This window comes from Myotis brandtii, unplaced genomic scaffold, assembly GCF_000412655.1.
Source record: "Myotis brandtii unplaced genomic scaffold, ASM41265v1 scaffold540, whole genome shotgun sequence".
Lineage (NCBI taxonomy): Eukaryota > Metazoa > Chordata > Mammalia > Chiroptera > Vespertilionidae > Myotis > Myotis brandtii.
This window is the reverse complement of record NW_005369990.1, coordinates 581,668-605,002: the sequence shown is the minus strand read 5'-3', so window position 1 is coordinate 605,002 and position 23,335 is coordinate 581,668. Positions and strand designations below refer to the sequence as shown.

General features: G+C 42.9%; 1 protein-coding gene across 3 annotated transcripts in view; it reads left to right on the top strand.

The window, feature by feature from the left end:
• Window positions 1-23,335, top strand: part of PGM1 (phosphoglucomutase 1) — a 55,906-nt gene that overhangs the window by 1,014 nt on the left and 31,557 nt on the right. For 2 of the 3 annotated variants that reach the window (XR_001364396.1, XM_005878054.2), the window contains exon 1: window positions 18,754-19,068. Coding sequence is in view for 2 of the 3 variants with exons in the window: in XM_005878054.2 (XP_005878116.1) it covers window positions 18,769-19,068 (300 nt within the window). In the remaining variant the exon portion in view is untranslated. Of the gene's footprint in view, window positions 1-2,840; window positions 2,847-18,753; window positions 19,069-23,335 lie in introns of those variants that run through there. The other variant, XM_014549267.1, reaches the window with a different exon arrangement.

Sequence of the window (23,335 nt, the reverse complement as noted above, 5' to 3'; positions counted from 1 at the left end):
GCAGTTTGCGTTGGGACAGAGCCTTGCGCGGCCTGGTTGCTGGGACCCAGGGTTTTCAAAGGCTGGTCTTTGCCCAGTGGCGCTTCTGGGTCTGTTCCACGGAGGGGGCTGGAGCTGAATTTTCACTGGAACAGAAACTGCATACCGAACGGCGCTCTTGTGCAAGCAGTTCAGGAAATTAATGCAACACCGTGTTCCTTCTCCGCCCCCCCCCCCCCACCGGACGTTAACTGGTTTAACTGGGCAGGTTCACTCGGACAGGTGAAACTTTGAGAGAGACTTTGCAGTAAACCTTATATACGGGAAAAACGCATTTACAACATAGGTAAATGAGGGCTGATTGTTCACTCGCTTGTATAAAACGTCTTCTAACGAGTTTTTTTTAAAGACCAAATTTCCTTTCTATATTTAAAATAAGATTTGACCTTTACCAACTCTTGTGAAACTCATTCTAATATTTTAATTCATTTTAGTAGTACAGTGGGGCCTTGACTTACGAGTGTCCCGACTAACGAGTTTTTCGAGAGACAAGCCGTCTCTCGGCCGATTTTTTGCTTTGAGTTGTGAGAAAAAATTCGGGTTATGAGCCAGCCTCAGATACCCCACCGCTAGTTGGTGCCGCGAACTCACAGTGAACGCCACAACATCAGCCCAGCATCACGTGTCTCACTCCTTCACTTTAAGATTTGACATACGAGTAATTTGAGTTAAGAGCTCCGTCACAGAACGAATTAAACTCGTAAGTCAAGGCCCCACTGTACTTTATTTATCTCATTAACATAGAGTGCCATTTTGCCAAGCACCTTGAGAAGCCCTTTACGTGCAGTAGCTCATTTAACCTACTGCAGCCCTGTGAGGTCGATGCCACAATGGGCATCTTCAAATTGCCAAGGAGAAAACGGGGGCTTAGGCAGGTTAAATCATTTGCAGGCTCTGTAATGGCAGCACTGAGACCGCAGCACGGAATTTGCACAGCTTCCGGGAACAAAGGGACCTTTACATCTGAAGATCTGTTTTCTAGTAGTCTCCTAACCTAAACTGGGCCTAACCTACATCTGCCTCCCTGGGCCAGACCTTGTCTGGATTTTTCTTCATGCTCAAGTTTTCAGACAACCTCAAATTCTCTTGAAGGAACAAACTACTACATCCTAGGATAAACCTTCATTTAGTTAAGACTAAAAAATTATGTTCTTAAAACCTTTTCACCTTTTAGCGACTGCCCTATTGCTTTCCCCCATTATGCCAATCTTTGTAAGACGTGTTTGTGTTCACCATCATTGATTTCTCACCTCCCATGCACTCCCCACCCCACTACAACCTGGCTTCTGCTTTCTCTATCACTCCACTAAAATTTCTCTCACCAAGGTTATTACTGACTTTCTGGCTGCTAAGTCCACTGAACATTTTTTAGGCCAAACCCACCAGTGTGAGGATCTCAAACACTGCAGGGAGCTCACGAGGAACCCGTCAGTTAAACTGCGCTGACTCCTGGGATAATGCCAGAACAAGACAAGCCCAGTCAGTCCTCACCCACTTGGGACTTAGAGTCAAGAAGGTTTGTGTTAGAGGCCAGATGGGTTACAGACAGCAAACCAACAGCTGCTACAAAGTGCAGTGAGAGCTATTATGGAGGTGAGCAAGGTAGGCTATATGAGCAGAAAAGAGGTGCATCTGATTCAGGCATAGAGGCAGGGAAGTGACCACTACACCCAGACTTGGAGGTGAAGAGGAGAAAAGAATATTCGAGGCGGAACCAAATGTGAGAGAGCATAGCATGTTGAAGAGGTAGGTTGGAGGCTCCCCACCTTCCAACTCTGTACTTTTGTTTCATACTCTACAAGAATTAACTGCACTAAAAACACACCTCATGTTGTATATTTTACAAGAAACTTTCACATGCATTGCTTTATTTCCTCCCTAAAGCAGAGATTTCAGGTGTCACAGGTCACAGTCAGGAACACAGACTAGGAACGGCTCCCTCTGTTCCTAGGATGGAGAGATGTCACAGAACAGACCCCCCAGGACTGGGCTCCAAATACTGGGTTCCCCCTGGGAGTGGCCGAGGACACTGCCAGTCTGGGAGAAGTTTTAAGTAAGTGAGCATTTGGAGAGGAGAAGTGTGCTGACCTTGCTACAGGGGGTGAAGCCACTCGCTCGCTATTAGATTGAATTGAAACCAGTTAATGGAATCACATGAGGCACAAGAGGCAAAATCTACATCAAGACATGACTGGTTTTCTTCCTTTGATGACTCAAATAAACAATGAAAACTGAGCCAGTAGAATATAATGCTAGGACCAGCTGGCCTCCCTGGAGCCAATGGGGGCAAATCATCCAATGAATACTGGGAGGTCACATTTTACCCTGGGATGATGGAGTCTCAAATTAGAGTGGAAGGTCAGACTTTAGTAGAGTCAAAGTCATCCTGAAAAAAATCTTAGAAAAGTACCACATTGGAAAACAAAATATGCCGTGCAATACTTATGTCTTTAAATCCCAGAGGCAACTAGAAATTTTTGCCATGGACCACTCTTTGGCCATGCAGATAATCATGCCCATTCTCCTTTCCACCCATAAAACACATCACACTTTCACAGGGGAGGTGCCCTAAATCCCTTGCAATAAATATATGGAGTTATAAGTGGAGCATTCACCAGCCATAATGTTCGCAATCCACAAAGAAAACCCTTTAGCAGAGCCACGACCTCCGCATCTGCCTGCAGACTGGCTCATCTTTGCCTGAGCTCCTTTCTGTATTGTGGCAAGAAGCAGCCACCTAACACTCCTCTCATGAATTCTCCCAACCATTTGCCTAGAGCAGTGATGGCGAACCTTTTGAGCTCGGCGTGTCAGCATTTTGAAAACCCTAACTTAACTCTGGTGCCGTGTCACATATAGAAATTTTTTGATATTTGCAACCATAGTAAAACAAAGACTTATATTTTTGATATTTATTTTATATATTTAAATGCCATTTAACAAAGAAAAATCAACCAAAAAAATGAGTGACACGCGTGTCATAGGTTCGCCATCACTGGCCTAGAGCTACAGGTTTTGTTGACTAGTGGTCTGCCTCCTAAGGTGGCAGTGGTAACACTTTTGCCATGGTCTAAAAAAGTATGCCGATGCCACACACTTTAGATTCTGTTTTGGTACAGAATACCAAGTTTTATTATTAGTGTGAGGATCACTGGTTGCTATAACCATTGGCTGCTATAACCGTTTCAAAACAAGTTACTTAACCAAAACAAAAGCTCTTGGTAACAGAGGTCTTTCTAGGAGACTTTCCAGGACCAATATGGTGGCTTCATTGTGTAAGGGGACCCATGTTTCTTTCCTCTTGTAGCTCAGCCTTGCATAGTGACTTGCTTTTATCTGTAAGATCCAAGATGGCTGTGTACCCCCATAGGGTGGGTCTGGCCAATAGGGAGGGGCAACAGAGGATGAAAGGCACTCCTCTTTCAGAGACTACATAATTTCACTTGTGTCCTGTTGGTCAAAACTTAGTCTAAGGCCTCTTCTAGCAGCAAGGGAAGCTGGGAAATATCAGTGTTATTCTGGGTGCTATGTGTCAAGCTAAACATGGGGGTGTCAAGCTAAATGAAAGGGAGCATCGATGTTGAAGGACACCCGCCAGCCCTCACTGTCTTAAGTTTGGTGATATCACTTTCAAGTGATATAGTTTACAGAGATGACAGAAACTTAATTTTCTATACAGAAGTAGATTTTTGGAAGAGACCTTGACTATTATTTATTCTAACCTCCATCTTAGAAAGCAACCAAGGCACAAATATTCCCACTGTGGAGGACTTTTAAAGTAAACTACTTTATTGAGATGTAATTCACATACCACACAATTCATGCATTTACAGTGAACAATTCAATATTTTTAGTGTGTTTACAGATTTGTGCAACCATGATCATGATCTAATTTTAGAATATTTCTATGACCCTAAAAGAAGCCCCATGTATTAGCAGTGAATTCCTTTTGCTCCCCTATGCTTTCGGACCTAACTAAGCAACCACCAGTCTACCCTAGGTCTCTATAAATTCACGCGAATGGATCTTACATGTGTTCAGTTTTGGTTGCCATGCAGAAGAAGTTCATTTAGCAAGCGCAGCCCCTGGGAGCATGAGAAGCAGAGGCAGAGGGTTTGTGTCCAGAACAGAATTAGTGTCCCAGGCTCTGTCTGCACTGCCTTGTGCATGGAGACACAGAGTTGAACCTGATCCCATTCTCAAGGGATCTGAATGGGAGAAGATTGACATACACATAGGAAGGCAATCGCCACTATCTAGTATAAGAACTAATACTTAAAGGAAAAGAGATGGCTGTGGGAACTCAGGGCAGGAGCCCTTGCCCCAGCCTGAGGTGGGTCTCTGTGTCGAGGAGGTAGAGTGGCCAACGAAGGCTTTCTGCATGAGATGAGTCTGTTTTTCTCAGCAGACTCCCTGTCCAAAGCAGACAGGCTGTCAAAAAAGGAGGAGAAATTTCTCCAGGAGAATAGCTTCTTTATTTTCATGAGTGTAAGCAATCAGATTTCCTTTTTTACAAACATATTTGAACTTATATATCCACATTAGTATTGTACCCTGCCAAATCACCATTCTGGGAACCGTACACTTATCCCAGCGATGCGTCTAGTGCTCCTAGCATTTTGAAACTCCTCTCTGGGAATTATTGCGCAGCCAGTCGGTTTATGGGTCACCTAGGAAAACCAGTCACATTATTTTAGAGTCATGCCTCATTTTTCACCTAAAACGATGGAACAAGATTTGATCACCCACTTTATTCATTAGACACGGCTCCAACCAATTTTTGTCTCTTTCCAAAGTTCAAATCTATTCTCCAAGGATGACATTTGTTATGACTGAAGACTTTCAAAGAAAGTGCCACAGACTGTAAAGACATTTGCCTGAAAAAGAGTTCCAGAAATGTTAGTGCGATGTCAGCATTGTTTGAACAACTATGTTGCTTCCCACGATGATTGTGCTGAAGGAGGTAACATTAATTTAGATGAAAATACTCTGGCATATCTTTAAAATGAGTTACTGTGTTTTATGTCGTGCAAGCACACTGCCCCGTCGAGATGGTCTTAGAAGACAGTTCATGCTGAGAGATGTTTTGGCCTCCACTTTCCTTCTGCGGTCTACCGTGGTGGCCTGGGGACACAGTTCTCTTCCATGCTGATGAACAGCTAAACATGCTAGGGTTAGGCATTTAGAAATTGTGCACAATGGGGAGGTTTCCTAAAACAAAATGGCCCTGACCCAGGACGAGAGCCCCGTCAACTCTAAGCCACAGAAACCTAGATGGTAAGCCCGTGCCCACCTGACTCTGAGAAATTGTCCCATGGTGGCAGAGTCCAGAAAATGGAGCTGGGATGGCATAACTGGGTGGAGATGGGAAAGATCTTTGGTTTTAGTAGGAAAACTACCATGTTACACCACCTCCATTGGACTTTGAGAAATGCATTCTGTGGAGCAAATTGAAATCCACTTAAAAAAAGAAACAGAAGGGAAATACATAGAAAATTCAGGTGGAATTGGGGGTAAGCTTTGTGCCTGTCACGAAAGACAAACTGTCTCTCTGAGCAGGCTGCCCGGGTGGCGCCAAGCCCTCTGCAATCAAATCCATGAGAAAAACACCACACCATTTAGCCAGTTCCCCGTATGTAGATTTGGTATAAAAAGACTAATAATAATATCTGCCTTGAAAGATTCATGTGAGGATGGAGTAAAATTTGTGAAGCACTTAGCACAGAGCCTGACACGGTGTTTAGTAAACAGCAGATTCTGATGCGACTAGCAATTATTATGATTATTTCAAATGCTGAGGCCATCGGAGGGCAGAGGCAGGGCCTTCTGTGTCTGCCACAATCCCACCACCTAGATGTCCTGCCCTGTCTTGGTCCACACAGTATCCCATGAAATTGACCTGCAAGGCAGAGGTCCACAGTTGCTGTAAGTCTCAGTTACAGGCCCGTTGATGTCAGACCTTCACCTCGTTGGAGTCATGAGCTAGCAGTGGGTAGTTGAAGATGGATAGCTTATGAGGATGGGCCCAGGCTGATGGCATGTTCCAGATTGGAAGCCACAAGAAATGTCTGCAGGCATTGATGCAAACCTCCTGGGCTGCATGGGTTTATTCCATCCACAGCATTATTGAACACCTTTGAGCACTCTTTATGCTCCAGGCACTGCGTGAGATGGTTGGGGGTAAAAGATGAGTAAGACAGAGTCTTAGGATGCTCATGCTAGTAGAGGAGCAACCATAGGTCTTTACCAAAAATATGGCGTGAATACTAGTGTATTAGTTTCCTCTGGCTGCTGACAAATGACTGCAAACTGAGTGACTTAAAACTACAGAAATGTATTTTCTCACAGTCATGGAGACCAGAAGTCTGAAATCAAGGCGCTGGCCTCTAAAGGCTCCCAGGGGGGATGCTTCCTTGCCTCTTTCAGCTTGTGGTGACTCCAGGTGTTCTTGGCTTTGTGGTTGCCTAACTCCCGTCTCTATTCCACCTTCTCTGTGCGTCTTCTTCCCTTCTGTCTCCTTTAAGGACATTTGTTATTGGGTTTAGGGCCAACTTGGGTATTCCAGGATGGTCTCCTCACAAGATCCTTAACTTAATTCCATCTGCAAAGACCCTTTTATCAAATAAGATCACACGATCAAGTTCTGAGTGGAATATATCTTTGGTAGGTGGGTGCGGGTTGGCTACCATTCAACCCACTGCAACTAAATGAGAGGAGCTATTCAGGGAATCATGGGAACACAGTGGAGAGGCACCCAGCTCCACTTGGAAGGGCAAAAGAAGAACAAGGATGTCTTCTCTTCTCAGATGAGGTGATTTTTTAGGCAAACGATAATGATAAGGAGGAATCAGAGAAAACTTGGTGAAGAGAGAAGTGAGGGTGGAGGCAAGGCCCAGAAACTAGTTTCATACATATCGTTAATACCTTTGTTGTCCTACTTAAAAGTATACCAATGGTAATAATTGGCAAGAAGATTTCAGAACTCCATGATCCATGATGCTTCTGTAGACTCTTGACATAATGCCAAATGGAAGACATGCCACTTGGGGGCTCCCTGAATCTTACCAAATAACTTGAGTTCACAGTGAGGGGTTGGAATGGAAAGGTTCAAATCTCAGTTGTACAGTTTACTGTGCAGTATCATGTATTTTTCTTAATTGATCTAAAACCCAGTTTTCTCACTTGTAAAATGGGATTAATTCTAATTAATATCTGCCCTACTAGAGTGTTTTATGAAAATTAAGTAATGGGCATGCAAAGGTTTGGGGAATTCTAAGGTGCAACCCAAAGGTGAGTTGTTATGTTTATTTTGAAATTGCTCCAGAAAAGTCACCCCACTGGACTGATGTCAGCCTCCTGCCAAAACAAATCTCAACATGCAGTTTTTATCTGGCATCTCTCAAAGTCCAAATCTGAAGATGGCTAAAGAATAACCAAAAAGTAAAGCCATCACACCATTTTGAGGTTAGCGGGACATCAAAATCACTTCTTTTACATTAGGATTTCATTGCAGTATAACTTTGGTGTCAGACAGACTTGAGTTTGATTCCTGGATATGCTGTTGTTTATTAGCTAATTCATCTTAGGCAAACTGCCTGAACAGTTTCTGTTTTTTTTTCTTTACTCACTGGTAAAATTAAAATACTATGTCATAGAGGTGTGTTTAGGAAATAATAAGACAAGGCATAGGAAGTTACCTAGCCTCATGCCTCACGAATATTCATAATAAGCAGGCTGCTCCATTGGGCAGTGGGGATTTTGATGGGAGATACAGACCCTTTAAACCAGTGGTTCTCAACCTTCTGGCCCTTTAAATACAGTTCCTCATGTTGTGACCCAACCCATAAAATTATTTTCTTTGCTACTTCATAACTGTAATGTTGCTACTGTTATGAATTGTAATGTAAATATCTGATATGCAGGATGGTCTTAGGCAACCCCTGTGAAAGGGTTGTTCAACCGCCAAAGGGGTCGCAACCCACAGGTTGAGAACCGCTGCTTTAAACTTTTCTTTGCTGATAGCCCCCCAGCCACCTTGCACCTTCTCAGTTCCACTTTTCTTCTTCTCAGCTGTGTCATGACCTATCAAGATGCTCCACACCTGTTAGCCTGTAAGATTCCACACAGAAGTGTCTTTTGTTTAGGGAGCGTTTCATGCACAAGGCCTGGGGTAGGGGTCGGGGACCTGTTCTGCATAACCTTAGGTTTTCAGTAGTATGTTATCTGCCTGATACTTAGTTGTCTCATCTCAAAAGGACACCGTGACCAGCCCCCAAATAAGCAGAATTGTCCCTGAGTAGCTTAAGTGCTAGTCAGAGTGTCTGGTGTTTGCATCCCAGGTCTGCCCACAAGGGTCTTAGGGTAGCGGTTTTAGTAAATAGTTGCTTGAATCTACCTGCTCCAGCAACTTCTCCAGAACAATATTTGAAGGGGTGCTTTCCATTCATCAGCCATAACTGAGCATTTTCTCATTGCTCTCTCTTGTGCTGTGCATTTGGGGCATACACCATGCATGCAGTCTCCCACTCTCTGTGGAGCTCGTCACCCAGTGGGTGCTACAATAGTGTGACAGGTGCCTCCTGGGGTGTCATTGAGAGCCCTTGGAGAGACACATGGAGAGGTGGTCAGAGGAAGTCTCCAGGGGGGATGCACTTGAGCCAAGCACTGAAGGATAACAAAGAGGAAGCCAGGAAAAAGTGGAGACATTCTAACAGAGGGAACAGCACAGGCAAAACAAAGAGGCCATTGTGGGAAGTAAGGGCTTACTTACTTAGACTTTAAAACAGTACTGTCTGAGCTCCTGCATTGCAGGGAGGGAGGAAGTGGCTACAGCATGATGAGTTATTACCACACGGGTCCTTAACCCCTGAGCTCGCTTTACACAGGCCAGCCTAAGACGCAGCCTTAGAATCATCTCATGACCCCCAAATGGGAAGGGAGAATCTTGGAGACTTAGCTTAGCAAATCTAAAAAGTTATTTATAAGGAGGACTGGGTCACAGTACTTGTCTGGTAATACATTAATGCTCTAGCAGTGTGCTGAGACTATCTTTTTAAAAAAAATATTTATTTGGAGTAACATCGGTTAATAACATTATATGAATTTCAGGTGTACAGCTTGGTAACGTGACATCTGTATACTCTATTGTGTGCTCACCACCTGAAGTCTAGTCTCCTTCTGTCACCATATATTTGACCATCTCTACCCTCTTTGTCCTCCCCAATCCCTTCCCCTCTGGTTACCACCTTCTGTTGTCTGTATCTATGAGTTTTTTGAGGGCCAACTACTGTCTGCCACAAAACTCCAGGGAGCATGATTCTCATTGTATTCCAGATGAAGGGGCCCCCTAGCATGGTGCAATGTGGCTGGAGGCAGTTCGTGCGCCCCCTTGTGAGGCTGTGGGAATGTTTGCTTGTTTTTTCCATTTTCTACCACAAGAGGGAAACATATAACCATGAATGATTTAAAAATAAAGGAATTTTTAGGATAAACCTGATTTTACTAGGGGATTTTAATATGTACATAGTTCTTGGTAATATTCAGAAGAAGGAAAATATTCTGTTAGCTCCAAATGAATATTCCTAAAGGATTTAAATGAAAATTGTATTGAGGATGTTCCAAAAAGGAAATAAGATATATATGAATGTGAATGTTATATGAATCATATAAATTGCTGTTTCTGTAGGTCAAAATTGTTGAATATTGGTGATCTATATATATATAAAAGGCTAATATGCAAAGTGTTCCCTCAGGAGTTTGACCAGGAGACCAGGAGTTCGATCGCTGCGATGATGTGTGCTGACCACCAGGGAGTGGCACAGAATGAAGGAAGGCCCCGGCCGGCAGTCAGTAGCCAGGGAAGGAAAGCCCCGGCCAGCAGCCGGGAGGCCCTGATTGGCCCTGATCGCCGGCCAGGCCTAGGGACCCTACCTGTGCACGAATTTCGTGCACCAGGCCTCTAGTTTTTAATAAAATAGGAGTCCTCCTCACATGTGCATTATGTGTGAAAGGGATTACTAAGCCCTAATAGAATGATATATGTGAATTATGCCTCAGTTTTTTTAATTTAAATTCTTTATTGTTTAAAGTATTACATAAGTCTCCTTTTTCCCCCATTGACCTCTCCCCAGCTGCTCCCATCCCCCAGCACATGCCCTCACCTTCCTACTGTCTGTGTTCATTGGTTATGCTTATATGCATGCATACAAGTCCTTTGTTTCATCTCTGACCTTCCTCCTCCACCCACTTTCCCTCTTAGGTTGGATGGTCTGTTCGATGCTTATTTTTGTTCATCAGTTTATGTTGTTAATTATATTCCACAAATGAGTGAGATCATGTGATATTTATCTTTCTCTGACTGGCTTATTTCACTTAGCATAATGCCCTCCAGTTCTATCCATGCTGTTGCAAATGGTAAGAGTCACTTCTTTTTACAGCAGCGTAGTATTCCATTGTGTAGATGTACTACAGTTTTTTGAATCCATTCATCTGCTGATGGGCATTTAGGCTGTTTCCAAATCTTAGCTATTGTAAATTGTGCTGCTATGAACATAGGGGTGCATATATCCTGTCTGATTGGTGTTTCTGATTTCTTGGGATATATTCTTAGAGTGGGATTACTGGGTCAAGTGGGAATTCCATTTTTAATTTTTTGAGGAAATATACCTCAATTTTTTGCAAAATGCATCTCTTACCCAGCCTATGTGGCTAAGTGGTTGAGCATCGACCTATGAAACAGTAGGTCACAGTTTTATTCCTGGTCAGGGCACATGCCCGGGCTTGATCCTCAGTGTGGGTTATGCAGGAGACAGCCGATCCTTAGGTTTGTTGTTTACCAACAAATTAGCAAGATTGTTTTTAGATTTAACCACACAAATCCAGACTGACATCTGTAGAGAAGGGGAATACCTTCCATAATTTCTCTCTCCTCTGTGTGCTCATTGGTCCCTTGCAAGCTCACAGGTTAGCACTTTTTACTCCATTTTTAAATGACTTGTTGGCTTACCTATCTCTCCTTTAGACCAAAAGTGTTTTGAGAACTTGAGCCTGTCATCCTCCCGAGGTGCCTGGTGCCTGGTGAGATGACTGCAGGAAGTTCATGTATGCAGTATCTGTCGAGTACATGGATGGGTACACAGATGGACAGCAGACTGATGGATGCTAAAGGATGTACATGCTCTGAGGCAGCTGTTTTGTTTTTAATTTCAAAATATGCTCCAGGAGTCTTTTTGAACCTGAGTTTCTGTGAAGCTCTAAGCCATCTGGCCCTTGTAATTCTTCTGGCCTTGTACCTTCTTTACGGTTGACTGTAATTTCTCCTTTTCTTTAAAGAACATTTCCTAACTCTGTTAAAATGCATATACCCACTCATAGGTATGAAGCACAGCTACATTTCTCAGGTTGATTCAGGACAGTAATAAAAGCTAACACTTATGTAGGGCTTATCAGGCCCTAGAACCAGCCGGTGCGAAGCTCCTGACATTTATTAACTCATCGTATCTTTACATAACACACCAATGCAATAGGTACTATTTTTTTAAACTGTCTTTAAGAGATGTGTTGTTTTTAAAAAAGGAAGTGTAATTCATATATATCATTCTATTAGCTTTAGGTGTGCAATGCAATGATTCAATATTTGTATGTGCTGTGAAATGGTCTCCACAATGAGTCTACGAGTAAGTAGGTACTATTTTCAATCCCATTTTATTTTTATTTTTTATATTGTATTGTTTTTTTTTACAGAGAGGGGTAGAGAGTTAGAAACATCAATGAGAGAGAAACATCGATCAGCTGCCTGCTTCACACTCCCTACTGGCTATGTGCCGGCAACCAAGGTACATGCCCTTGACTGGAATCAAACCTGGGACCCTTGAGTCCACAGGCTGATGCTCTATCCACTGAGCCAAACTGATTAGGGCTTCAATCTCATTTTAAAGATGAGAAAATGGGGGCACCCAGAGGTTAAGTGCCTTGCCCAAGGTCACCCACCTAGTAAGAGGTACTCTTGCCTGTCTCCTTGCTGTTGACGGGGTTGCTCAGAGAAGAAGGGGAGGAGTCTCTTCTCGTCCTCTTCTTCCCCGGGTGGGACAGCAGCAGGTGGAGCCTGACTCAGAAGAGGTACTCTTGCCTGTCTCCTTGCTGTTGACGGGGGTTGCTCAGAGAAGAAGGAGAGGAGTCTCTTCTCGTCCTCTTCTTCCCCTGGTGGGACAGCAGCAGGTGGAGCCTGACTCAGCTGGCAGATAGGAGCCAGCCCTACAGAGCCCTGCTCAACACAGTGACAGTGACAGAAATGCAGTGACCCACCAAGAGGACTGTACCATCAGCCCAGAGGGGTGTCTCTTGAAAGCCAAGGGTGGGGTGTGCAGTTGGGCCTCATCAGAGCCTGAGATGGGAGGAACCCAGGCTGCTACTCTGCTTCATTTTCCTCTCTCTGCTGATGCACTTGGTAATATAAGTTGGTGGTTGTGTGTGTGTGTGTGTGTGTGTGTGTGTGTGTGTGTGTGAGAGAGAGAGAGAGAGAGAGAGAGAGAGAGAGAGAGAGAATATCTTGGTTATAAATTCATTTCTTCAAACTCCTATGAATATTTTGAGCTTATAAATACAATATGTTTATTTATTTAAGTTCTTTGTCTAACAAGCAAAATTTTAAAAGTATTCAAGTCGTTTTATGTAATCTAGCAATTATAACAGCAGATACTTGTGCAGGGCATCCTATACCAGTGTGGTTTTAGGACTTTCTGTATCTTACCTCATTCAATCATGACTGCAACAAGTGAGGTTAAGGGGAACTGTTATTCTCCATTCTTATAGATGAAGCAATAGAAGCACAGAGAGGTTCAGTAACTTGTCTGAGTTCACACAGCTAGTGACTGGCAGAGCTGGGCTTCCAAACCTGTCACTCTGGCCTTAGAGTCCATTCCCTGAAATATTACAGCAAACCATCTACATTTGCTGATTTAAACTTGTAAATAGGGTACATTCAAAGTTTTCTTGAGTGTTCCAATAATGTTTCTAATTTTGATAAAATTCTCTTACCCCCTTAAACTTAAAATTATATGTAAACATAAGTTACTCAACTACACATTATAAATTAGATTTACAAGACTAATCTGTTAAACTAATATCTCAGATGTGCCAATGTACTTCAAGTACCAAATATACTTAGATTTTCTTCCAAACTTGTTACAAACATAATAATACTGTAAGTTTGTTTTATTTTTTTCTGTATTCTATGAATTTGCTTTACTTCTTCTGGTCTATACTTAATTCTAAATCTTTCTATATTTAAAAATGCCCACTTCAAACCATTCTCTCACCCAAGCAATTAGTAGTTACCTTCCCATTGAATTGGGGGTGACATTGTCAGCTGGCTGGAGCCACCGTAGTTCAGAACAGCAGTGCCAATTGGGAGTCCTAAGGGGCTGTGTTCAACCACATTCCCTGATTCTCATGTCTCAAGAATCTGAAAACCCTACCCTCTTGAGAAGATTCACCTAACCTATTTTCTGCTTGAATCTATTCTGAATTCTTTTCCAGTTCTTCCCGTACATCAAGCCCAAAACTCTTAGAGATGACTAAATGATCCAGATCCTCCACATGTATCCTCATGTACTGTCCAGCCATCAGTCACAATTCTATGGAGAGTCTCATGACACGACTGAATCTGACTAGTAGCCTGGTTCTAGATTGCTGGGAGAGAAAGTATGGCTGATCCAGCTTTGGTTAGGTGCCCACCCCTGGAGATCATGGTCTGACATCAGAGTCCTGTAGTAGCAACATGGCCCCAAGAACCTAGTCCTGTGGGCTGGGGTGGGGGGGCCACTTTTCAGAGAAGAGAGGGAATGAGTGGAAGACAGTATGTGGAGAAGGGGTCAGAGGAAAGAGAGATGTTTGGGTAGTGTCTTCATGTTAGAGCAAAAGAAAACCCAACTGGGCTCAACTGGCCCAAGGACTCAGAGTTAAAGTCAGGTGTAGGAGGCAGCAGAGGAGCAGCTCTGGGCAGGATCACACTGACCACGCGAGGAAGGGATCCTTCAGAGCCACCACAGCTGAGGAAGGAGTCCTTTTTGCAATCCTTGGTTAGTCTGTTTCCAGCCTCTACTACTCTAAGCTATTCAGTGCACCTCCAGAGCCACTCAACTTTCCAAAAAAATGTATGAGTTTACATTCCTCCTGCTTAAATATTTCCATAGCTTCCGGTGCCTACAAAATGAACTTCAGTGTGGTTCATGAGACTCTATAATCCTTACCCCAACTGTTTCTCTAGTCTCACCTCTTGAGAGCCATAGCCCTGTACACGCACCTCTGGGGCCCTGCTGACGCCACCGTGCTGTGGTGGCTCCTTTCTGGTATGATCTTCTAAGAACAAAGGTCTGTCCACCTTTTTTACTATTCCCTCCCCTGCCCAGAATGTGAAAAACATTTCTTCATATTTTACATCGTTTTGTAGTTCACAGAGGCTTACATAGACATTCAGTGAGGTCATTTTCACAAAAACCTTGTGAGGCAGGCATTGTTATCCCACGTTAGGGGTGTGAAGAAACTGAGAGTCGGTAGGGTAAGGGGACACATTTACTGAAAATTTGCTATGTGCCAGACACAGTACTGAGTGTTTTCACAAATGTTTCCTGATTCAATTTTCAGAACAGCCTTGAGAGCTATCCCCATTTTACAGGCTCAGTTCAGTTGAGTGACATGCCCAAGATTGTACCTCTCATACATTTTAGAGTCAAAGGGTTGAGTCCTGCATGTGTCTGGCTCCTAAACCTATGGTCTTCCCATTATCCTGCAGTGCCTACCCTGGGGCTGGCATTTAGCACATGCTTGCTTATTGGAGAAATGAATGACTGTTTCCCAGCTTGTGTGTCCTGTCACTGGGCTCAACCACTCCAAGCAGTCAGGGGCAGGCACCTGCAGCCAGTCACAAGCTCAGGGCCTCTGATCTGATGATTCCTACTGCTTTTAGCCCAATTAGTAGCTTTCTTTCCAGTGCTTGTGCCCAGCTACAGGGTTAGCAGTTCTATCCTCGATGCCTACCCCTGGGGCATTTGCTAAAGAAAGACTCTTGGTATGAAGAGGTGAATCTGTTTAGGCCCTGGGCTCAACCTTCGCACCAGCCCGGCGGCATGGTAGTTAGCTATCCAATAAGTATTTATCGACGGAAAGAAACAAAGAAAGATAGAATGAATAAAGGCTGGGCAAGCCCACCGTGTCTGCCGTGTTCTACTTGGAAGGCATCCTTGCTGATCAGAATGGGGGCTGGAGTCTTCGTGAGGCCGGGAGCGAAGGGGTTCATAACTCTGCCATCGTGAAATTGATTGGACCCAAGACCAGTATGAAAGTTCCTTGTCTGAAGGGAGTCATCCTTAAGTCCCCCATATGGTTTAAATGTAATTTGTGTCATTGTGAAGGAGTACTGGCAATGCAGGCGGATTCATTAGGCCAAATTGGGTTTGCTATGCTCGACAGTAACATTCCCGAAGATGGAGTTCAACCTTTGCTGGAGAACTCCAGCAAATGAGCTTCTTAATAGCTGCCCCACTTAGTCTGAGCGCCTTCGGGAGCTTAATGTTTTTAATGCCTCTCCTTTTTTTACCACACTTCACAGTCCATCTAACATTGCTGCTTCTGGTAATATTTTTATATGGGGTTGAGTATTTTAGTGGCCATAAAATTATGATTCAGGCCCATTCTTAGAATAGAAGCTTTTTTAGGGCAAGGCTTATGTCTTTTTTGGTCTGGGCTTGCATATTGACAAACACCAGGACAGACATAAGTAGTTGCTGAAAACGTTGCTCTCTGTTTTGGGTACAGAACTCTTTCCTTGGAGCCTTAGATTGGGGTGCACTTAAATGGCTGGGTGTTCATCAACGTGTGCGAGAGCCACGAGAGATGGGAATCTTCCCCAGTCCATGCCTGGCTGTACAGCTGGCTCATATGCAGGGAAGTGAAAATGTACCTGTGCCCACACAGATATTCCATCCAAGAGGGGGACCCTGGGTTTACCTAGTGACCTCTTTCCATAGACATATATGACCTCTGAATGCTCACACACTGCTCTCTGTTCCCACTTGTGTTAAATAATTATTTCAATATGAAGATGACCAACTGGGGTGGTACATTTAAAAATCTCGAAATGAAGAAGCAAACAAATAATGCCAAGGTGGCATATCAAGTATTTGGAAAGTTAAGAAATGGAATAGCGCCATTATTATTAAGTTTGCAATAAGTGCTTTAGAAACATTATTTTAACCTTTGAAAATCAGAATATTTACATTTGGAAGACTTTCTGTATCAGTCAGTTTTCAGATCGTTAGAAACTGGCACGAGGCCCAAGAGTAGGCTTAATTCTAGAAACAACAGTTACAATGTGAAAAAATGTTTTAAGAAACAAGTTTTGGTGCACGTGAACACACACCAATAAGCTGAGGTGTCCTGGTATCGATGTGGACAAGGTCTTCAAGGAAACAAAGCCAGCGTTCACCATCCTTTGAAACAAGATCTGTTGGAGCTCATGCTGCAAATGAACCCACTCTTATGTGTATATTTTTTGTGTTGAATATCTATTTTGAATTTGTATACTTACGCCTTGATTCTTCAGAATTTCTCGTTTTATGGAATCAATTAACCACAAGCTATAAATGAAATAAATAAATATGTGGAGGAAAAACCCAACAAAACGTGATTCTTTGAGCTCTAACTTGGGCAAGAGCGTCATGGGGATGGTGGCAGACCACCAGCAGAGAGCGTGCTGGAGTGTGTGGGCGGTGGGGCACCCTTGTGACCCAGTATCCCTGGACCTACCCTGGGATTTCAAGACCTCATTCAGAAAACTACCAATTATGTGGTTGGTTGTTCTGTTTTTCCCAATGAAAAGATTATTGGGTTGATATTTCATGAATCTGCATCTGTTATTAAATATGTCAAGATGCATATGCTGGCTTAATTTGCAAACCTATCTAAAACCAGAGGAAACTGGGCACCGAACTTAAAAAATATGAATTTAAAAAAAGGCATTGTAGTAAGTTGAAAAACAGTGGGTGTGTAAACTGTTAATAGAGCAAGCTTACTTTGTAAATTAACTCCTAAAGAATTTTAGTTTTAAAAACTATAATGAGCAAAAATAAGCTATAAAAAGTCATTGTCTTTTGGCCAACTGGTCTTCAACTGGATAGCTGTGTCTTGTGAATTGTTTAAATGTTATGTCTCCAGGTCTCCCCTGCACATGGACCAGCCCCATGTGTCATTGGAAGGAAAACAGGCTCCCTTGCCAGTAGCTGCTTTCTGCTCAGGGTGCTGTTGGTTTTGCTGGTCCTGCTCAGAGCAGACCCGGACACGGGCATTCATGCCTCAGAGAGAGCAGCCTGCTGCTCTCAGCAGTAGCTCGCTTTCGGACCCTACTGAAAATCTGGAAAATACTCAGATTTTGTTTGTTAAAAGATTATTCACTTTTTTTCTTGAAAACTTTGGCTCCTCAGTGCATGTCAAATTCTCCAGACATGTGGTGTAACTAGTCCTGGTTTACTTTTTAAGCATCCTTAACAAGTCCACCAAAACCTTGACAGGGAGCTTAATTCACAACTTCTGCTGAACCAGATAAAGAACACACATGCATGCATTTAAGTAGATTATTAATACAGTCTCAGGGATCAGATGGGGTGGGATATCAAATTTATTCAGGCAGTATGTTTCGAAACATTTTAGGTTCTTCAAATGCAAAGGACTTAAACTGTTTCACTAAAAATGTTTTCTTAAAAGTCAAGACTATTTGAAACTGAGAAAATTAAAACACAAAATTTAATCTTACATTTATAGTATTTTTCTAAATAATAACTTGGTCAAACCTCGTACTCTCAAAACACATACTTTCCCCCCTTCTCCTCTGCTTACATTTTCAAGGGTTTGGTGCATCTTCATTCCCACTTTTCAAGGAACCGACCAAGCTGTCAGCCATTCACGGCATATTTGTAGGTGGTCAGTGAATTAGAACTGAATACTATTTTGTTAAATCCTTTGTGCTCAGTGAATAAATGTGTTCTGTTAAATGATTTTTCCCCCTTTTAACTGGAATTGCATGTGGGAAGTAAAATAGTCACTTGGGTATCAAAGTGACAGTGATGTAAGAAGTCCAGAGGTCACTGATTCCTCACTTCCATTTTAAGATTGACCTTTAACTCGCTAGATGGCGTGGGACAACTTTAGCTTCAGATGGCCTTCTCGGTGATGACTGCCCAGAGATGCTCTGGTTTAAGGGGTGTCAGGAGCAGCGGGAGCCACACCAGGGTGTCTTATTCACAACCTGCTTCCTGGGTCTGCACTGGCTGTCTTTGCCTGGGCTCGGAGAGTGGAGTCTGGCAGCCATCTGGTGTTTGTAACTGAAGTCTGCTGCATGCAGCACCCTGCGGAGCTATCTCCACCCTAACGGGATATGAGGCAAAAATAATTGAAGGGTATTTGGCTTGGTTGTGTGGGCAGAAGTGTCCTCATCAAAACAACTTTGAAGATTGCTTTGTGTGTGGATGTGGGTGGGTGGTGGCCCTGAACTCGTTCACAAGGGGCAACCACAACAAGGAATCGAGCCCGCTTCCTCCCTGAAGCCATTGTCCAGACAGGACGGCTATTTTAGTTACTCAGAGGACACTGTTGCAGCTTCAGTTTGTACGGGACTGCTTGGGGAACTCTTCACTGCTTTCTGGATACCCTCGCTGAGCCAAGTGGTGGAAATGAAAGATGAGTGATTTTGATGACTGGATTTTTGGGAAATACAGGAAAATGGAAGAAGGTCCTCTCCCTCTGTTGACTTTTGCTACAGCTCCCTACCATGACCAGAAACCTGGAACTAGTGGATTACGGAAGAAAACCTATTGCTTCGAGGCCAAGCCAGGCTACCTGGAAAATTTTATCCAGAGTATATTCTTTTCTGTAGACCTAAAAGATCGCCAGGGATCATCACTGGTGGTTGGTGGAGATGGGCGGTATTTTAATAAATCGGCAGTAGAAACAATAGTGCAGATGGCGGCCGCCAATGGGGTTGGTATACCGTGTGTTGTTGCGTGTCTGGCTGTCCACATAACCTCTGAATTGTGCAGAAATATACAAAAGTACAAGGACTTGTTTGGGGTACGCACCTCAGTTCTACTAACATCCAGTTAAGTTTCACTGTGACTTCAGAGATAGACTACTGTGAAAATACTGCTGAAATTACATGCCACATTGCGATACAGGGACGTAAGTTCAACTTTTTGTGCGCTGTGCTCTGTACCTATTGCTTGGACAAGTACCTGTTGCTTATTAGACATTTAAAGCGCACCCCCAGCCGCAAGCTCCCCTATGTACATTCTCACTGGTTTTGAGGGCACTCTGTCCTTTCTCAGAAGGCTCTAATGAGCAGTGGAGAGAGGAGGATTTTGTTTTCTTTCAATGGCTTCCTTGTTGAAATTCAGTCACTTGTCAAACAGGAAAACAAAAGCCAGGGCATGCTGTTATTGATGAATCCTGGTAGTCATGCGAATTATGAGGAGGGGATTGGAAAATGTTAGGTGTGAGCCTTCCCAGAGGACCTGTTACAGGGGAACCTGCTTATAATGACCTTGGACACAAAGAAGCCCTGTGTGCGGTGAATTTGTGCAGCAGAGTAGAGATAACTCCTGTGAGACTATACTATAAGGAGGCTCTGCTAACGCTTTGCATTGGGAGAAACCTTGTTGGCCGAATTAACCAAATCAGAAGGAATCTTGTGCCAGAAAGCACTGATCTTGATAATCTAACAGTTTGCACAGTCCCACTGATTTATAGGAAGGTGGGCAGCAGCACATCGCTGTCTTTGCTCTGCAAATCCCTCTGTGAGACCAAAAATATATATTTTTAGTGTTTTAGATTATGCTTAGCAATAATTTGGAGAACAAAGTCTTTTAGTACTTGTAAATTTAAAAAATCTTTTCTACTTCCTCTCTAGAAGCGATTCTGTTACTGGGATCATAATTTAGCATTGCCATCAAATGTGTTGGGCATTCATTTTCTGTCTATTTTAATCATATGCCAAGCAGGTGTGATTGCAAAAGCCAAATTAAACAGCAACAAAAACACTACCGAATTAAAATTTTAAATGTTTGTAAATCCTATTGCTTATAATGCAAAGTTTCCTTTCTACCTAGTTTCAGAATCTGAATGCCTTTCATGTAAAAATTGCTGATAAAGCACTCACATATGAAATTATTATGACACATACCCATTTTTAAGATAAAATGTGACATGCTATAAATTTCACCTTTGAGGAGAGCTGCAAAGGGAATGGTATTAAGATGCTTTTAATCTTTTGAGAGAGAATGAATGGAACATTATTTCCCCGCATATATCTGGGCTGTTGAGTGCATCTGGTACACTGTCCCCTTTGCTGTGATGTATTTGGCTTCATTTCATTTTTGTGTGGAGCTGAAGGATGTGGAAGAGGTGGTAGGAATGTGTAATTCAGGCAGACTCTATAGACTTTCTCAGTTTTACAATCTGAAGGTTTGCTCAATTATACATTTAAGTGCTAATCATTGACTAAATATGGTAACTGCCTATGGTGTGGCAGCCAGCACAAGCAATATTTTCATGCCTTTGCAAGGGCATTCTTTATTCAAAATAGCGTTGCCTTTAGAGCAGTCCTGTTACCCAAATGGATTACTTAACACATTTAGTGGACCAATACAGCACTGTAATCTGGTAAAGCCTCTAAAATCCTATATAGTTTGATTTCTTCTTTGTCTAACATATCCTAAATTCTGACTATTTTAGCATCCCTTTGATTGTGGGAGGAAATCTAAAGGAAAGATAATCTTCTACCACAGAGTTCAGTAGAAGTCAATGTTCCTTCCTCGCCTTTGTCAATACCCACTCCATTCATGAGCCAGTTCTTGGGAGGACTTTTCAGCCTAGTGAGCTAAATGGAGATCATTCTTTTTTTTTTCTTCTTCTCTTTAGTACACTTTTATCAGGTGCATTTAAGGATTATGGAATATAATTTGCCTTTGTTAGTTTCCCTTTGTCTTTGTTTGCATAAAGCTGTATGCAGTTATAGTGAATTGTAATGTACAAAATAAAATATTGGTGGTGCCGCATTTCTAATCCTGATATCTCATATGGTTGCCAGAGCTTTGAACTTAGAGGTACATTTAGAAATGAGACTTGAACCCGTGCATATGACTAGCAGGGCGAAGAAAATGGATCTTGTCTTTTGTGAAACATAAGAAGACACGAGGCCCTATTTTCAATTAAAAGAAAAATGTAAGTTTTCTCCCTGTCATGTCTGACTATAAAATATTGAGGAACAGTGAGGTATCCAGTTGGTGGTGTGACATGAGAGAGGCAGACGGGAGTAGCAGGAGAGGAGAAGGGCAGGGAACGCTGGTGGAAGAGGGACTCTCCGTGTCAGGCTGAGGGGGTTCCCTCTGAGTCGGTAGACACTGGGGCATCAGAGCAAGATGCATTCTTTCTTCTTCTTTATTTTTTTATGGCCAATCATACATAACAAAATTTTGCATTTTAACCATTTTTAAGTGCATGCTTCAGTGGTATTGATTACATTCAGTGTTCTGTCACCATCATCATTATCCCTTTCCAGCACTCTTATCATTCCATCCAAAACTCTATACCCACTAAACAATCACCCCCCTCCCCATTCTCCCTTCCCCCAGCCCCTGGTGACCTCTGTTCTACTTTCTGCCTATGAATTTGACCACTTTAGGTACCTCATATAAGTGGAATCAGACAATATCTGTTCTTGTGTGTCTGGTTTATTTTATGTTTTCAAGGTTCATCCCTGTTGTAGCATGTATCAGAGTTTCATTCCTTTGTAAGGCTGAGTATTATTCCATTGTATGTGTATACTGCATATTGTTTATCCATTAATCTGTTGATGGATATTTGGGTTGTTCCCACCTTTGGCTGTTGTGTGTAATGCTGCTATGAACATGTGTGTGTAAGTTATTTGTTTGAGTCTCTGCTTTCTTTTGTGTGGATATCTCAAAGTGTAATTTCTGGATCAAATGGTACAGGGAAGCTTTTTGAGTTGAGGAGGGACACAGGACTATAGAAAGGTGAACTAGGTGGGCCCGAGGAGGTAGGCTCAATTCGGCCAGGGTAGAGCAGCAGAGGTACAGGTGGGAGAGAAGCAGGGGAGATTAGAGTCAGGGGCTGTTACATTTCTTCAGACTTCCTTAACGGAAGGACAGTAACAGAGTGATATTTTCCCAACATCAAGTTTACAGTTAATATTCCTGAGGGTGATGCATGGGAAAGAGTCTGCTTTGGAAGGGGATGTTTTGGCCAGCTGTGCCTCTTCTTGGACCCAGGAGAAAGAAGCTACTAAGGGCTTCCCTGCTTCTCTCTCTCACCTTTCCTTTTTACTATTACCCCCTGGTTTAGTCTCTCAGTCTTGGGCCATGACTGACTGTAGACATCACCATAAGGGATGGTAGAATTAAGGGGTGATTTGGGTGGCATAGATTCATATTCATTTATCAGTCTCCCCTTCCACACCAAATACATACAAAATCTAAGTAAAAGTCAGTATGCTTCAGGTGCAAATACAATTTCCAGATAACTCCACCAGCCACTCTGGCTGATTAAGTTGCCATTTCTAAGCCTTGCCTATTGAAATCATGGAACTCCTCAACCATAGTCTTTTATTCTCTTCAGAACCACACCTGGAAACTGCTGGATGTGTGAGATGTTTCCATTCCCACTGTATTGAGTCAGGAAGTTTCAATGCTTTTGCCAGCTATTGCTACTGGATGCCATGTGACCTTGTCATGTCATCTATCCCAATGTCTACCATAGCACCTTTCCATAATTGCTTGTTGTTCTTCTGTTAGGTGGATGTAAGAATGAGCAAATGGGCAGGATTGTGACAACTTTGACCTCAGCTGCTTCATCTACACAATGGGAGGAGCCCTTGTGAAAATGAATGGGAGGTGCCGTGGGCTGTAGAAAGCTCTCAGAAGCTCAGGATAATCATAATATTGATTTCACACCATCTTCAGGTTTCTCTAGTTTATAAAGAAGCCTATTTACAGCCCCTACCCTGGTCGTTGGCACTTCCTGAGGGAGGCAGGATATAAAAAAAATACTAGTATAACAGAAATTGTTCGGAGATAGACATACGAGCCAAGAGGTGACTGACATTGAACCAGCTGCTTCCTGGGAGGTGGGTGGTGGTGGAAGGGTGGAATTATAAGGCAGTGACTGATGGGAGGGTGACCTCTGGGAGGATGGCAAAGGTGACAGTCACAGAGAAACTTTCCAACGGAATCTC